General features: G+C 39.5%; 1 protein-coding gene across 2 annotated transcripts in view; it reads right to left on the bottom strand.

Moving 5' to 3' along the window:
* CUL2 (cullin 2) overlaps positions 1 to 18,920 on the bottom strand; it is a 101,152-nt gene that overhangs the window by 33,140 nt on the left and 49,092 nt on the right. For both annotated transcript variants that reach the window (XM_049776455.1, XM_049776454.1), the window contains exons 4-6: positions 16,663 to 16,757; positions 9,768 to 9,873; positions 3,703 to 3,785 (exon numbers count right to left, since the gene is read on the bottom strand). In XM_049776455.1, the coding sequence (XP_049632412.1) occupies positions 3,703 to 3,785; positions 9,768 to 9,873; positions 16,663 to 16,757 (284 nt within the window). The remainder of the gene's footprint in view (positions 1 to 3,702; positions 3,786 to 9,767; positions 9,874 to 16,662; positions 16,758 to 18,920) is intronic.

Below are 18,920 nucleotides of genomic sequence, written 5' to 3' on the forward strand. Positions count from 1 at the left end.
AGAGGGGAAGCATGTTTCAGAGACAACACAGGCTCTGCCAGAGCAGAGATAAGTAAGCAAAGAAATAGAGACAAACAACTGAGATACATGTTCAAGGGAGAACACAGGCTTGAAGAGCACATCCCTAAACACATCAAGGCCAGAGAAACAGCACAGGATGTTAGGTGCTTGTCATAAATGCAGCCACTGCCTATCCTTTCAAAACACAACACTATATATAGTCCCCTGAGAATCTCCAGGGGTCACTCTTGGGCAGAGAACCAGGAGCAATCACTGAGCACCACCAAGTGTGGCACACCAAACAAAAATACATAATAAATAAGTAGAACCAATCCAAGTCCATAGGTGACACTTGGCAAATTCGTATAGTGTCAAATCCACTACTGTCAAAGCAAATCTTAATCTCGATAAGAAATGTGGGTAGCTACAGGCATTTATTACTGTATCGTATTTCTTTTTTAAAACGTTGGTTATTTTTTATTTTGGGTCACAACTGGTAATGCTCAGGGGTTACTCGAAACCAAGGTCCGCAGGGGGTTGGCAGAACGCAAGGCAAATACCCTACCGCTGGGCTATCGCTTGGGCCCATATATTATTTTTAAATATAGGGAGATGACTAGAAAAGTTTGAAACAAAACACAATTTGGCCCTAAACTGGAAGCTTGTCGCTCCAATAACGGTGTTTAGCAAAACCAAACATTAGGCAAAGGTTTGCTCTTTTGGGGGGTTTGGGCTCTGCTCTCAGAAATCACTCCCAACAGGCTCAGGGGATCATATGGGATGCCAGGGATCTACCGGGTCGACCTCATGCAAGGCAAATGCCTCAACCTGCTGTGCGATTGCTCTGGCTCAAGTTGCTTTTCTAATGAAAATATTTCACTTTATTTTAAAACAATTATTTTTTTTATAAAAAGTTAAAAAAATACACCACCATTATTCCCCAATAAGTTTATTATTACTTAATCTGGGATAAAGATTTTCTAATATTTAAGAAAAGCAGGGCTGGGCCCAGAGAGGGAGGTCGACACTGGTGGTGGGATTGGCCCTGATACATTGTTTGTCTGACACCCAACTATGAAGGACTTTGTAAATCACAATGGTTTCAATAAAATAAAATTAAGTTAGATATGGGCCCGGAGAGATAGCACAGTGGTGTTTGCCTTGCAAGCAGCCGATCCAGGACCTAAGGTGGTTGGTTCGAATCCTGGTGTCCCATATGGTCCCCCGTGCCTGCCAGGAGCTATTTCTGAGCAGACAGCCAGGAGTAACCCCTGACCCCCGCTGGGTGTGGCCCAAAAACAAAAAACAAAAAAAAAAAAGAAAAGAAAAGAAAAGCAGGGGCCAGAGAGATAGCACAGCAGTAGGGAGTTTGCCTTGCAAGTGACTGACCCAGGACCAAGGGTGGTTCAAATCCTAGCAACCCAAAAGTCCCCCACGCCCCCATGCCTGCCAGGAGCAATTTCTGAGATAAGAGCCAGGAGTAATCCCTGAGCGCTGCAGGGTGTGGCCCAAAAACCTAAAAAAAAAAAAAAAAAAAAAAAAAGAAGAAGAAAGAACAAGCACTTGCAGCAATTACCTTCAAAATTTAGCCTGCCTCTCAACACTCCTCTAATCATCTTTCATTCTCCTTCTAGTCATGTGGATATTCTGTGACAATTTTTAAATACAGAAATTAATACAACTGTAGTAACTGCCAGTCATGTAGACTTTGAACACAAAGTCTACAAAACTAATAAGATCAGTGAGTTCATGTAAGATTCTACATGAGGAAAGTATTTCTCCCTCAGCAACTTTCCTTCTTAGCTCAAACTAAATCTGGTTAAATCATGATCTAAATCCCTCATTTTTTTTAAACTTAAACTTAAAGTTTTTTTAAACTTAATGTCACATAATTGAATGGGGAGGGAAATAACAAATAAAATCTTATAGGGCCCAGGTGGACCAGTCCATGGCAGGGAAACTTGCAATGAAGAGTTTTGGATTATAGCTAGGGTAGAGATGGGTCCACTAATAAACAATGATAATTGAAAATGATCACTCTGGACAAATAAAGGGTGCTGAATGGGGATAAAATAATATACATGGTACCCTTTCAGTAACAATAGTGCAACCACAGTGTCAAAAAAAGGAAAAAAAGGAAAGACAGAGATAGAGAGAAGGAAAATGTCTGTCCATAGGGAAAACATGCACTGGTGAAGGGAGGTGTTCATTGTTTGACTGAAACTCAACCATGAACAATTTTGTAACCATGGTGCTTAAATAAATTTCAAAAATACAAAAATTTAGGGGGGTTTTGAGGGACTTTATTAGAGGTATATCCAGCAATGATCAGGGATTATTCCTGTTTCTGAACTTGGAGACTGTTTGCTGGTGATGCTTGAAAGACCATGAGGTATTGAGGAAGAAACCTGAGCTTCCTACAAGCAAAGCATATGCAGCCCTTTTCCTTAAAAAGTTTAAAATAAAGTGTAAAATAATGTACTAAAAGTAAATATTTTATTATTTGCACACCTATTTTATACATCTGTATAACTGGGGCTACAAAATTTTCTTGAGTAAAAATAGAGCAAGTTACCCTTAGGTACCCCCATTTCATCTACTTGGAACACAGTGATAGTGTTTCTTTTTTTTTTTTCTTTTTTTTTTTTTTTTGGTTTTTGGGCCACACCCAGCGGTGCTCAGGGGTTACTCCTGGTGTCTGCTCAGAAATAGCTCCTGGCAGGCACGGGGGACCATATGGGACACCGGGATTTGAACCAACCACCTTTGGTCCTGGATCGGCTGCTTGCAGGGCAAATGCTGCTGTGCTATCTCTCCGGACCCAGTGATAGTGTTTCAAACAAAATTAAAATTAATCAAGAATGACAAATATCTAAGTACTTAGAACATCCATTCTCATGACCAATCCTACCGTCCTTGCGCAGTGTTGGGAATATGTCTACTTCCGCTAGTCTCAGCACTGTTGCCAATGGCTTCTGATCACATAGCCTGGAAGTGGTAAGGTACTGGCAAGAAAATACAGTGATTTTTCTAGTGCCTAATAACTAAGCTGTTCTCCCTACCAGAATACTAGAAACTCACATTCTTGTATTGAGTTTCTACATTATCACATTATCTTATATATACAATCAATATAAGTATAATGACTTTCTTCTATTTTACTGTGTGAATTGATGCTGTTAATAATACAGACTAAATTTGATAATCCACTTATTAAATCACAAAATTTAATAATACACTTGACTAAAATTTGGTCAAGTGAACAAATGCCCATTTAAGAACAATGGCGCTATGAGCTAAATCTTGAGAAAGCACTGTGAATAATTTTCATTTGTGGTTCTGTTTTTTTGCCTCAGGATTTACTCCTCACTCTGTACTCAGGGATTCCTCCTGGTGGAGTTTCAGGGACCATATGGGGTATCAGGGAGTGAACCCAATAGCGTCAGAGCACTGCCAGGTATAATCCCTGACAGCCTCCATCACCATAACCACTGAGGAAGTACAAACTAATGAAAAGAAATAAGCAGTCTGCTGGAATAAAATGAGGCCTAGGTTCAGTTAACAATCATGAAACTGGAAATCTATGTTAAGCCATCTCAAACAGAATTGAAAGAAAGAGCCAGAATTCCAGCGGCGCAATTGGTTAGTGAGGAATACTTAGATAGCAGTGCAGGCAGAATTGAGAGAACGGTCAGTACTTACTTCTTTATTTCTCGGAGCAGCATTCGAATAAGAATATTCTGAAGTGGCTCAACCATCAATTTCCTCCACATATCCAATGCTAGCTGCCAGGGAAAAAAATAATCATCAAGATTGAATTAAGGGGCTGGAGAGAAGGCATGGAGGTAGGGCATTTGCCGTGTAATGCAAAAGAATGGTGGTTCGAATTCCGGCATCCCATACAGTCTCCTGAGCCTGCCAGGATTTCTGAGCGTAGATCCAGGAGTAACTCCTGAGTGCTGCCGGATGTGACCCAAAAACCAAAAACCAAAAAAAAAAAAAAAAAAAAAAAAAAAAAAATTTGAAGGCACATATGGAATATAAATTTCCCTTTTTTTTTTTTTTTTTTTTTTTTGGTTTTTGGTTTTTGGGCCACACCCGGTGGTGCTCAGGGGTTACTTCTGACTGTCTGTTCAGAAATAGCTCCTGGCAGGCACGGGGAACCATATGGGACACTGGGATTCGAACCAACCACCTTTGGTCCTGGATCGGCTGCTTGCAAGGCAAACGCAACTGTGCTATCTCTCCAGGCCCAAATTTCCCTTTTGAAATGATAAAGACTGTTATTTTAGACTTTTACAAACCAAAGAACTAATGTTTTGGGGGGTTTGGGGGGCGCCACACCCGGCATTGCTCAGGGGTTAATCCTGGCTGTCTGCTCAGAAATAGCTCCTGGCAGGCACGGGGGACCATATGGGACACTGGGATTCGAACCAACCACCTTTGGTCCTGGATCGGCTGCTTGCAAGGCAAACACCGCTGTGCTATCTCTCCGGGTCCAAGAACTAATGTTTTACCCTAAATTAAAAACCTTAGATATGAACCGGAGAAATAGCATAGCAGTAGGGCATTTGCCTTGCAACTTGGCCAACCCATGACAGGCCTGGGTTCAATCCTTGGCATCCCAAATGATCCCCTGAGCCTGCCAGGAGTGATTTCTCAGCACAAAGCCAGGAGTAACCCCTGAGCACCACCAGGTGTAGCCCTGCCCCAGTTTTTTTTATTTTATATTTACATTTTGATGAAAATTACATAAAAATTTTTATGAAAAAAATTTTATGATAAATTACATTTTTATGAAACCTTACTTTATTGTTAAATATCCTATATTAGGAAAGGGCAATAGTCACCCAAAAGTATTAATACATATTAGTAATTTGACTACTGGCTACTTTCTTGAGTTAGAACCCTTCATCCTATCAATATAAAAGCTAGATAACTTAAAAGAGTAATAAAACAACTCTACATTCACCACAGCCCAAGAAATAATTTTACCATCACCAGTGTCCCAGATGACCAGTTCAATCCCCTTTGAATTATTGCTCTGCTTAATTTTATGTCAAATCACTCCCTGTATTGGGGCTGAAGTAATGATAGTTCAGCAGGTAGTGTTTGCCATGCACGTGACTGATGTGGATTTGATCCCTGTCATCCCATGTGGTCCCCACAGCACCATCCAGAGTGATGCATGAGTGCAAAGCCAGAAGTAACCCCTGAGCATCTTTTATGTATCTTTATGTAACTTCCCATTCCCCTCCCCCCAAAAGAATACCCAACCATTCCCTGGCTTATTACTCTACCAACTAAGTATCCCCAGGGAGTGATTTACTAAATAAAGTCAAGGAGTTTTCAGATTTATGCTGACACAGCAATCATTAATCATTAATCATTGGATGAGTTATTACTAGCAACATCTTAGAAAGCAACTGACCTTCCCAGACTCTGCTCATATTTTGTTCATTTATTGAATGCAAAACGGGATCTCCTAACAGTTTTAACTGGCATTTTCATAAAACCATGATGAGGTTATGCAGCCTTTTTCATATTTGTTTTGTATCCCGTTTCATACTCTCAGTAATGTCCATTTGTCTTGTTCATATTGTAAGCTGTATATATAGTTCTATATATAAAACTGGTGATCATAGATGCTATAGTTAGTCGTCCTTTACAACTTGGTAAGTTTCTCTGGTGTTTCTATAAAAACCAGATTTTGTACTCAAATTTACCAATCTTTTGTCTTTTTTGTTTTGTCCTTATTTGGGGGGGTGGGGGTGACAAACTCAGAAGTGCTCTGGGGCCCATGCAAGGGCAGGGTTTGTCTACTGCTCTTTCTCCAGCCCCTGACCTTTAAGCTTCTAAAAGCTTACCAATTTGAGGTATGTATTTTTATGCCTTCCAAAATTTTCAATGTTCTGTCTTTCACATTAGCTTTAAATTCTAATACATTTTTCCTACAGAGTAAAGATTATTTTAATCGCAAAATTGATTGCTCCTGTTTCCAAAGTACCACAGTTATACAGGTATAAATCTCTATAAATGAAAAGGCTTTACTCTGCTGTTTCCCTGGAACAACTTATTTATGTATCGGTAATTCCACTTCACCTTTTTTTTTTCTTTTTGGGTTTTTGGGCTACAACCTGTGGCACTCAGGAGTTACTTCCGGCTCTGTACTCAGAAATCACTGCTGGAAGTCTCAAGGGACTATGGAATGCCAGGAATCGAACCCGGATCAGTCCCAGGTCAGCCGTGTGTAAGGCAAACGTCCTACCACTATGCTGTCACTCTGGCCAGTAATTCCTTTTCACACAGATAAAAGAATCTATCCCACCACAAGGAACATCCTTAAGTTTTACCCTTTTTTCTTTCTCTTTTTAAAGAGCACTGATGGGGATCTGGGGAGTGGGTAATGAGTAAGAAAACAAGATCTTAATAGCTACCTCTGAGAGCAAACTGAGAGTCTTCTAAAAGGAAAAATGTGTGGTTATCAAAATTCAGAATGTACTAAGACCCAGAAATCCACTTCCTTCTATCCATGTCTGAAATTTTCTGTTGAAGTACAAATATAAACACACAAAAATAACTCCATGAATACAAGACTTTTGTCTACTTTGTTTACAACTGTATCCCAGAATAGCAGAATAGTGTCTAGAAAATTAAAGACACACAACACTCACTCACTCTTCATTGCAGTGTGTCTGTAGCACAAAAACTGAAAACTAAGAAAAAAAATTTTATATGAAATTTTAAAAATCCTTAGTATGCAATTTTATGTGCTTGCAAAAAAAAGATAAATAAAAAGTTTCTACACAACCATTTCTATTATATGTATATATCCATGGAGTTTCATAATAGGTGCCTGTTTTGCAAACTGGAGACATGCAGTTGGTTTCCAGCCCCTCTGGGACATAAGTGGGAAAAAACAACATGAAAAAGAATCCTATTAAACACACACACACACACACACACACACACACACACACACACACACACACACACCACACAAAGTAATTTTACATACCACTGTCACCTTCATAACATTTTTGAAGGTGTGTGTGTGGCTGGGCAGGGGATGGTTTTGAGTAACATCCAGTGATGCTCAGGGCTTACTACTGGCACTGTATTGAGGGATCACACCTCATAGTGTTCAAGGGACCATCTGGGATGCCATGGGGATCAAACCTAGGTGGAATGCAAGAAAACCAAGTCCGCTACCCATTGTACTTTTGCTCAAGCCACTTGTTAGAGTTTGTTTTTGTTTTTTGGGGTTTTTTTTGGTTTTTGGGCCACACCCGGCGGTGCTCAGGGGTTACTCCTGGCTGTCTGCTCAGAAATAGCTCCTGGCAGGCAAGGGGACCATATGGGACACCGAGATTCGAACCAACCACCTTTGGTCCTGGATCGGCTGCTTGCAAGGCAAATGCCGCTGTGCTATCTCTTCGGGCCCACTTGTTAGAGTTTTTATGCACTGATTTCTACTGTTTACCTTTATTTTAAAAAACTATTCTACGGGGCCGGCGAGGTGGCACTAGAGGAAAGGTGTCTGCCTTGCAAACGCTAGCCAAGGAAGGACCACGGTTCGATCCCCTGGCGTCCCATATGGTCCCCGCAAGCCAGAGGCAATTTCTGAGCCCTTAGCCAGGAGTAACCCCTGAGCATCAAACGGATGTGGCCCGAAAAACCAAAAAAAAAAAAAAACTATTCTTCTATGCTTGTTAAATTTTAATTAACTTCCCCTAGTCACCCTTATTTCAAGGTCAAGAAAGTTTTTAGGGGCCAGAGAGATAGCATGGAGGTAAGGCATTTGCCTTGCATATAAAAGGATGGGGTTCGAATCCCAGCATCCCATATGGTCCCCGGAGCCTGCCAGGAGCAATTTCTGCACATAGAGCGAGGAGTAGCCCTTGAGCACTGCCCTGTGTGAGCCAAAAACCAAAAAAAAAAAAAAAAAAAAAAAAGAAAGAAAGAAAGAAAGAAAAGAAAAAGAAAGCTTTTAAACATTTAAACCTTTTGTTGCCATGTTTATTATTAATTTACTTATCTATTTTATTACTAACATTAGTCATTTATTAATATTTAACTCATGTTACTTGTTGATTTTATATTATTTTCACAGTAAACTGAACAACATACTTTTAAAACTTTTTTAGGTCTACTGGAAGTGTCTTTTCTAAAAGGACTTTTCAATTACATTTCTACTAATGTTTAACTTTAATGTTTAAAAGCTATTAATCTTAGCAGTTTATTTCTTTTCTTTTTTTTTTTTTTTTAGTTTTTGGGTCATACCCAGCGGTGCTCAGGGGTTACTCCTGACTGTCTGCTCAGAAATAGCTCCTGGCAGGCACGGGGGACCATATGGGACACCGGGATTCGAACCAACCACCTTTGGTCCTGGATCGGCTGCTTGCAAGGCAAACGCTGCTGTGCCATCTCTCCGGGCCCTTATTTCTTTCTTTAACACCATTTAGAATTTAACATTTTTCCCTTTCAGCATTTTTGTTTTGTTTTTGTTTTTTTTTTGTTTTGCTTTGTTTTTTGGCCAAACCCGACGTTGCTCAGGCTAGCTCGGCTGCTAGCAAGGCAAACACCACTGTGCTATCTCTCCGGCCCCATCCTTTCAGCATTTTTAACCCTATGAGCACAGGGTGCTTCTGCCAGTTCGCCACTGTACCCTAACGTCTCACTTCTCAAACTATGGGCTGCAACTTCTGTGTAGCTGAATGAGGAGATCTGGGAACATTTATTACTTATTTCAGTAAATATTTTATTTCTTTTTTGTTTCTCCTGGAGATGAGGGGGAGTTTACACCCAACAATACTCAGGGGCTCTGAGCTCTGTGGCTGAAAGGATCGTACCGGGTACTGGGAATTGAGGCTGAATTGGACACATGCAAGACAAATATACATTACCAGCTCTACTATCGCTCCAGTCCCTAAATGTCTGATTTTTACACCTATTTTATATATGCAAAACTACACAGGTACTGTGGCACTGGAAAGTACCAACGAAGCTCAAATAGTGCTCAGGAGCTACAAAGCTCACACCCAGTGATGCTCAGAAAGCTGAGAGGAGCCAGGATGCTGGGGCTGTCTGTACCCTACTTCCCTGTACAATTTTCTATACTCACACATCGACCCCTTTTGTACTGTTTCACTACATGAAACATCACCAGTGAGCTTTATCACAGGGCAGTTATTATCATTCTTCTATCATAACTTATTAAAATGAAACTCATCACATCTTTTCAGTTCTCATCGAGTCTTGAGAATCATTATAGCATTTTTTTTTACTTTTTTTGTGATGTGTTTGTTTGTTTGGGGGTTACCCGAACCAAAGTTCCAGGCTTACTCCTAATTCTGCATGCAGGGATAACTCCTGGCTCAAGGGACCATAGGAGATGTCAGAGATGGCAACAAGGTTGGTAGTGTACAAAGAAAGTGTCTTTCCTGGTGTGCTAATGTTCCAGATCCATATTTGGGGTGTTCTAATGCTTAACAATTTTTTTTTTTTTTTTTTGGTTTTTGGGCCACACCCGGCGATGCTCAGGAGTTACTCCTGGCGGTCTGCTCAGAAATAGCTCCTGGCAGGCACGGGGGACCATATGGGACACCGGGATTCGAACCAACCACCTTTGGTCCTGGATGAGCTGCTTGCAAGGCAAACGCCGCTGTGCTATCTCTCCAGGCCCTGCTTAACAATTTTTTAAAAGTGAATCAAATAATCTCAATGTACAGTCTTACGCCCATCAGTTGTTTTTAAAGCATTCCTACCTCTCCTATTTCCATGAGTGGTTCATTCATATCTACACCACCATAGCCATATTGAAGGTCAGCTTCTGTCAATTTATTCTTCTTAATAAACTGGGTATTGAGGTACCTGAAAAACAAATGCATTGTTGAACAATATATCAAAATAAAATTTAAAAATTATGTAGAAATTAGACATATGATTTTTTTAAGAGTTAATTACCAGCTCAACTCTCTCTTCAAGGCTACTTGAAACAAAAAACAAGACCTCTAGAGTACCACAAGACACCCCAAGTCTCAAGCTGGGGCCAGAGCAAGAGCATAGCAGGTAAGGCATTTGTCTTGCATGCATGGTCAACTCGGCATTCCATATGGTCCCCTGATCCTGCCTGGAGGGATTTCTGAGTGTAGAGTCAGGAATAACCTGAGAGCTGATAGGTATGGCCCAAAAAACAATAGAGACAAAACAAACAAAAAAGACACTCAAGTTTGGGCCAGAGAGACAGTGTGGTAGATAAATAGTTTGCCTTGCATGTAGTGGGCCTCAATTCAATCCCTAGCCTTTCAGAGTGCCCTAAACACAAATCCAGTAGTGATCTCTGAATATAGTCAGGTGTATCTCAAAAACAACAACAATAACAACCACAAAAAAAAAAAAAAAAAAAACCTCAAGCTTAATGTAGGAGAGTCATTATACCAGATAAGGTACCTGTTGTCCACATGCAGCCTACATTCAATCCCAGCAGCACATATAATCCCCTGAGCACTGCCAGGCAGGAGCCTTGAGCTCAGCCAAGAGTGTGCCCTGCACAAAAGCCAGCAGTGTCTCTACCCCACAAACCAAATAAAAATATCTTAAGCCCACGAACCAAAATGCTGAACTGAGAATAAGTTTACTTTGTAAAGAATTACACAAAAAATGATGAAAGCATTCGTTAAAATCTTCCAATTACATGTTATCAGGAAAATAAGTAACTATTTTAAACACAGATAAGATCACAACTCTGGAAAAAAAAACAAGAGTAGTTTATAAAGACAAAAAAAGGTGTGTGTGCTATGTATGCCAAAGAAAACTACTTTATTAAAAAAAATTAGGGTTAGAAGAGATAGCTCAGGGGCCGGGCGGTGGCGCTAAAGGTAAGGTGCCTGCCTTGCCTGCGCTAGCCTTGGACGGACTTCGGTTCGATCCCCCGGTGTCCCATATGGTCCCCCAAGCCAGGAGCAACTTCTGAGCACATAGCCAGGAGTAACCCCTGAGCATTACCGGGTGTGGCCCAAAAACCAAAAAAAAAAAAAAAAAAAAGAAGAAGAGATAGCTCAAAGGGCTGGAGTGCATGTTTAAGATATATAAGGTCAAGAGTTCTGGGGCCGGCGAGGTGGCGCTAGAGGTAAGGTGTCTGCCTTGCAAGCGCTAGCCAAGGATCAGGACCGTGGTTCGATCCCCCGGCGTCCCATATGGTCCCTCCAAGCCAGGGGCAATTTCTGAGCCTTAGCCAGGAGTAACCCCTGAGCATTAAATGTGTGCGGCCCGAAAAACCAAAAAAAAAAAAAAAAAAAAAAGGTCAAGAGTTCTATATCCAATAGAGCACTGTCCCATTGACACCACAAGGAAGGTAACCCCTCCAAAATAAATAAGAAAAGTGTTTCAACATAACCTGTCACAAGTGCTTTTTTGTGTGTAACAAGAATAGTTAAAATACAGTATAAAATTTTTATAAACATAGGGGTATCTCTAATGTTCAAATATCTATTTTTCACCATTCCAGATTTTACTACAATGAATTAATATTCACCAAATAAAGCTAGCTGAAAGTTTCTAACAATTGTACATAGCTATTGATAATTCAAGTGTTTAGGTAACATCCACAAATATCTATGTTAAAGTACATGGCTTCAAAATGCTTTTCACTGCATCATCAAAATCGAAAGCAAAGTCAATAAAAATTAAACTACAATCACAGGAAACAATGAAAAATGCCATTTCTAGAACTAACTCAAGATGGCAGTATATCCATAAATATTTACTAACAAATTCTACTTGCCCTTTCACTAACTTCAAGTCTCTAGACTCCAAGGTTTACAAACTTGGTGCTCCATCAGACATTTTTAATCTACTCTGTCATTCATTACAAAGTTCCTATTAAAAAGTCTTTAATCTTACCTTCCATGATCAGTCTAACCCTCGTTAGTTCATACTGAGTTTCCAAACATGACATCCAGCTAAGGTAAAAGAAACACAATCTATCTGTGATTTTTCTAATACTTTCTATTAAGTGAAACATTCCTTTATTTGCTTCTCTTATATATCTCTTGAATATAAGGCCTACTGAAAAAGTAAAGACCTTTGGGGCCAGAGAGACAGTACAGTAGGTAGGGTGTCTGCCTTGAATATAGCTGAGCCAAGTTCAAAGCCAGCTTCCCATATGGACCCCCACACATTGCCAGAAGTAATTATTGAGTGCAGAGCCAGGAGCAACTCCTGAGCACCACCAGGTGTGGGGCCCTCTCCCCCAAAAAAATAAGGAACATTTTTTTAGTAGATGGTATTTAAAAACAATAGCAGGCTAACAAAAAAAATCTTCGAAAATATGTCTTCTGTGAATTGTTAACCCTTACGTAATTTATATCTGACAGAACGGGTCACTATTCTGTTTCTCTAAAATTTAAACTTATTAGCTGCATTCAATTTTAGATTTCTATGCCCAGTATACACTTATTTTTAACTTAAAATGTAAAATTTTAAGGATACCTTTCTTAATTTCTAAGTCACTGAAATACTTTGCAATCAACGTGGCAACTATACATTGGTTTTTAAATAAGAAGTAGTTTGCTCACTGGGTCACTCTGGTTGTACTCATTTAACCATATACAGTGCTGGGATCAAACCAAGGTCAGCTGCATGTGAGTAAGCACCTTAACACATGGACTATCTCTCCATCCACCCCAAATAATTTGTTAAAAATACTTTATACTATTGGACCAGAGTGATCATATAAGAGGAACCTGGTCCATTTAATTCCTGAGCATTGCAATCCCTGAGTCACTCTTGGGCATAGAGTCAGGAATAGTGCTTAGGGCTCTAAGCACTGGCTAGTGCTGGCCCAAAACCCCTCCCAAAATAAACAAATAATAAATAAAACTTTATACTCTACCACACAGACAATACTTGATTGTTCTGCTCAAATATAATGCAGTAGTGCCTCTTCTTATCATTCTTTCTGTTTAAAAAGCAGTTAATAAGTATCCTCTTCTTTTCTGGAATTTCTATACATAACAGTATAGAAGAGTGTACAAGAAATAGCTTGAGTTAACTTTGAGCTGCTGAAGAAATCAGACATTGCACTCTTACAAAAATTCCATTAAAAGAATTGTTTTGTTAACTGTAGTGCATTTCAAGAGATGTTTGCTCATGAACTAAAACTTTAATTAATTCATTTCATGAACAAATAAGAGCACTGAGAAGGTGAAACAAGGGTGATATTACTTTACTTTAAAATCAGAAGCCCAGAGCACATGTGGTGAGTGGGTCCATGGTGCCACACCACATGTGGCAGCATCTCCCCTCTGGAGATGTGCAACTCCCTACGTTCATACTGGGTTGTGTACCAGGGCTCTCTCTGCCTTTAGAGAAACCTGCACTCTCTCTTGGGCATGTTATTCACACTCTCTTTCTTATCCTCTCTGTTCCCTTCCTCAATACCTCCAAATAAAGTCTGAATCCCAAAGCCAATGACAGTAGAGCAGGTAGTGCCTTGCACTCAGCTAACCACAAAACCCAAGCATGCCAGGTGTGATCACTAAGTACAGGATCAGGAGTAATCCCGGAGCAATGCTATTGTGTAGCCCCCACCCCACATCAAATAAAAAATAAAACAAAAATCCCTAAGTCGTCTATGCCAATGCAAAATCAACCATCTTATAAATTAGAGTATTTAATTTCCCAAGGGTGATATTTTAAAATAACATTGAAGTGGTGAGGGACATGACCTCACCCTCTATTAGGGCTCTAAGCACTGGTTAATGTGTTAATGTGTGAACCCTAAAAACACTGTGCCAGAAATAGCCCTGAGTATCATCAGACATGGCCTAAATCAATCAATCAATATACATCTTTACATTTCATGACACCAACTTCATTATAGGCTCTCACTTAAAATGAGAACTAGCATTCTGATTATCCTAATTATAAGGCAATAATGGCTAATCCAACAGATTTCTTTTAAATTACCATCAACTATATCCTCTATGAAAAGGATCAACCTCCTATTCTTCCAAATGATTAAATAATAATCAGCTGAGACAACAATAGGAGAGTAGTAGAGCATCAGCCTTGCAATAGCAACTGGAGTTCAATGCCTGGCATCCCAAAAGGTCCCCCAAGTACCATCAAGAGTGATCCCTGGGCCCGGAGAGATAGCACAGCGGCGTTTGCCTTGCAAGCAGCCGATCCAGGACCAAAGGTGGTTGGTTCGAACCCCGGTGTCCCATATGGTCCCCATGCCTGTCAGGAGCTATTTCTGAGCAGAGAGCCAGGAATAACCCCTGAGCACCACCGGGTGTGGCCCAAAAACCAAAAAAAAAAGTGATCCCTGAGCAGAGAGACAGAAGTAAGCCCTAAGCACTGCTGAGTATGGCCCCAAAATAAAGCAAACAAATAAATGAATAATGGCCAACAACATGAAGTCAAAGAAAATCCTCATTTTAGAGAATCCCATGAGCCATTAGTTCTAAGTCTGATAGCAATAGTGGAAAGTTACTGAAGGAGGTTGGATAGTGACCAAATTTGCTTTTTATACAATCTAAGTACTTTACTACATAAAAAATGAAAAGATTACAAATTGAAAGTTAGCAGGGATTTTATCATTATCAGTTCAGGAGAGAAACAATAAGACTCAACTATAATAGTGCAAAGATGAATAATTTAGAGGAATTTGAACAAAGGCCAGATAGAGATGAGAACCTTAGAAGAATAATTGAAACAGCTATAAATCTGGGTGTGTAGCACTACATCACTAAAATATTGAGGACAATGTAAAAAATAAATTCAGTTCTGACCATCTACAGTAGTGAAATGGATTCATAGAACATCCTGAAGATACCGATAGGTATGTAAAAATAATTTAAATCTCAGAATCTGAGTGATAGTACAGCGGTGGGGTGTTTGCCTTGCATGTGTTGGCCACATGGGTTCAACTTCAGGCATCCCATGTGGTCCCCCAAGCCTGCCAGGAGCAAATTCAGAGCAAAGAGATAGGAGTGACCCCTGAACGCCTCTGGGTGTGGCCCCAGAACCTGAAATAAATAGGAAAAAATATACTCTCAAATCTAAAGCCACATTACTTTGACAGCTAGAACTAAGATGACCCAGAAAGAATATATAATATTAAAAAAAGGGGGATAGGAATACAGTCCATCAAGTGATGAAGTTAAATAGGCTTATTGAGATTGATCTGGGTTTAAATTCTGCCCTTTGAATTGCTTAGCTGAGCACTCTGGAACAATGTCCTTTAACCTCTCTGAGCAGTAGTTCCAAAACTACACATGTCAGCACAATTGTTAATCTATGAGAGTGATTTCAACCTTGTGCTTACCAATAAATGTAATTTTCCTGATTTTAATATAAGTGTATTCTTCTGAAAAGCAGTATGATACTAACCATTTAGAAGTAAACTGTAGTTTCTTTTCTTTTTAAATTTTTGGACAATAACCTGTGATCTGAGGGGTTACTCCTGGCTTTGGTCTCAAGAATCACTCCTAGCAGTGCTCAGGGGACCATATGGGATGCTAAGGATATAACCGAGTCACCTGCAGCTAAGGCAAGTGCCTTACCTGCTAGACTATTTCTCTGACCCCATGCTCTAGTTTCTTTTTTTTTTTTTTTTTTTTGGTTTTTGGGCCACACCTGGCGGTGCTCAGGGGTTATTCCTGGCTGTCTGCTCAGAAATAGCTCCTGGCAGGCACGGGGACCATATGGGACACCGGGATTCGAACCAACCACCTTTGGTCCTGGATCGGCTACTTGCAAGGTAAACGCCGCTGTGCTATCTCTCCGGGCCCCCATGCTCCAGTTTCTAATGTAGGCAACTTATAGCTAATAATCCCTAGGATTGTTATAAAACCATTAAGTGAACCAGAAGCAGGATAACAAAAGAGAACAAACATGGCAAGAAAAAGAATCAAAGGCCTGGTTCCAATGTGGTCCTCTGACGATGCTCAATGTAACCTAGATCCACTTCTTAGTGTCTGCCCAAGGAGGACATAAGCTGGGTCATCACATGGTCCAACTCACAACAAACTCAACAAAATTATCATTTTTAGTCCTTCACAAGTCCCTCAAAAAAAGACATACCTCAAGGATGAAAGGCCAAGAATTAAGAGACCTAAGAAAGAGCTTGATAAATGGGGGTGGAGGAGGGAGGGGAATGTGGAAGACTGATGAGAGAGAGTGATGTGGAAGTGGGAAATATATCACAGTCATTCAGAGAAAGAAATAAGAGCAATTCAGAGAAAATAGCAGTAAGACATGAGAGGCCACGAGGCTAATGACAGGGGAGGAGAACTTCAAGAGGAAAGCTGTCAAGTGCTTTCATAAAACATAAAATAAGAAACCCAAGACTCACTCCATAAGAGTCACTTACAGAGGGACATGGACTTACTCTGCTAAAACTTCATCCAAACTGAAAGTTCATGTTGGATCTCTGCAGAATTATTGCATGTCATATACTCCCAGACAATCTAAACAATTTTCCACACACCATCTGGCTGACAAGTTCCCACTATGCCTAGAGAAAGAGCCATCTAGCTAGAAATTCTTTAGTTCTGTGCATTTAAATGGGTAAGAGATAATTTTAGGGGGCAATGTCAGTAACACACACAGGCAATACTGTTTACATTTTCAAGAGTTTGAAACCATGCTTACCTATACAAGCAGTCCATGTAGTCTGCACCCTTGCTATATTCTTCCCAATACCTATGATACAGAACAAGTACTTGCTCTTCAGACTCCAGAACTCTCTACACAAAAAAGAAAAATAATTTTACTTAAGTAGCTCTAATCATTTTCCACTGTAAGCCATACAATCTATATCATAATGTCATACTCTAAAATAGTTAATGTAACTTCTAAATCATATTCTAACTAGTTTAAGAATAATGAAAATGTGCTGGGAATTTAGTTTCAAATAAGAAAGTGAAGTATCTGTACTAGCCAGTACAACTAGAATGAAGAAATAGAATGAGATGGTTTGATATTACCTCTTACATAAGAATATTAGAATCAGTTAAAAGAAAATAAATCTATTGCTGTAGGTCCATGTTTCTTTACATCACTGGCAAACAAATTAAAAATACCAGTTGTCACTATTAATAACAGGCAAAGCAAGACACCCTGAAAAAATGCTAGTTAAACCCAACTGTTGGTTGCATAGTATATCCATGTAGAGAGCAATTAACTGTGCCAAAATCAGTAAAATACATACCTGGGCATAGGCCCATGCCTAGGAAATCTACGCTATTAAAAAAAATGATAACTTAAAATAATTTAGCTACAAGGATGTTCAGAGTTGTATTTATGGAAACATCAGAATTTAAAATAGTAAATGCCAGACAGTAAGAATATTTAAACACATTACTGTATTTGCCTAATAAAAATTTTACAATCATTGCCAAAATCACAAATCTACCCAGTGACTGACATTTTAAAAACAAAATCCAGATTACTAAGTATATAAATTTCATAAACACTTCCAATTCTAATAAAAATTAAGTCTCAAAAATATGTGAAGACATATATCAAATTACATTTATATAAACCAAAGCTGATATTAAGGAAAAGATATATTAAAATATTATGTCATTAACTCCAGAATTATTTTATAGCTGATAACTTATGTTTATCTTATGTTTATCTTATGTTCTAATTTATTTAATGGTGATATAACACTTTAGTAGTTTACAAAAATTCCTCCCACAATCAGGTTTTTTGTTTTTGCTTTTTTTTTTTACAAATCACCCCTGGCAGGCTCAGGGGACCATATGAGATACCAGGATTCGAACCAATGTCCATCCTCTGTTGACCGCATGAAAGGCAAATGCCCTGCCACTGTGGCCCCAATTGTAACAATTTTTTTTCTACACATTAGTCAACTTATATTTTTTAACTGTAATTAAAGAACATAGAATATGCTCATGTAAATATTCAAAGTTTCATAAAAGAACTTCACAATTTCTGTATGTTTATTGTTACTGTTCTTGTTGTTTTGTTTTGGCGCCACTCCCAGCTGTGCCCAGGGCTTACTTCCTGGCTTGGATCTCATGCATATCTCCTGGTGTTTAGAGATGGACCATATAGGAGGCTTAGAATTTAGCCTGGGTTAGTTGCAGTGCAAGATAAGAGCCCTAATCGCTGTACTATTATCATTCCAAACCCAAGAATATCATTTCTAAATCATATAATTATACCAATGTTAATTTCATAGTCTTAATTATTGTATTACCAATATACACGAAGTTAACATTAAGAAGCAGAGTAAAATGCTCAATAACAGATTCGATATAGAAATTGTGGTATGTATACACAATGAAATACTACTCAGCTAAGGGCCCGGAGAGATAGCATGGAGGCAGGGTGTTTGCCTTGCATGCAGAAGGACAGTGGATCGATTCCCAGCATCCCAGATGGTCCCCCGAGCCTGCCAGGAGCGATTTCTGAGCATAGAGCCAAGCGTAACCCCTGTCAGGTGTGACCCAAAAACCAAAAAAAAAAAAAAAAAAATCAAGAAAATACTGCTCAGCTATAAGAAAAGAGATGATCATTCAGCTTGCCACTATGTAGATAGAATCTAAAGGGTATCAGGCTGAGTGAAATTAGTCAGAGAGGGGCAAATACAGAATAAACATCTCTGGTTCTGATGTGGCTATCCTATAAATGGCATAATAGGAGCTAGAGCAATTGTACAGTGGATAAGACGCTTGCCTTGTTAGCATCCAACCCAGATTAGATCCCCCAGAACTCTATATGGTACCCTGAGACCATCTGGTGTGAATCCTGAGTGCAGAGCCAGGAGTAAGTCCTAAGCACCACAGGCTTGACTCAAAAATCAAAAACAAACAAAAAAATATCAAAATCAAAAAAATTGGGGCCAGAGAGATAACATGCAGGTAAGGCATTTGCTTTTC

Source organism: Suncus etruscus, chromosome 7, assembly GCF_024139225.1.
Source record: "Suncus etruscus isolate mSunEtr1 chromosome 7, mSunEtr1.pri.cur, whole genome shotgun sequence".
Taxonomy (NCBI): Eukaryota; Metazoa; Chordata; class Mammalia; order Eulipotyphla; family Soricidae; genus Suncus; species Suncus etruscus.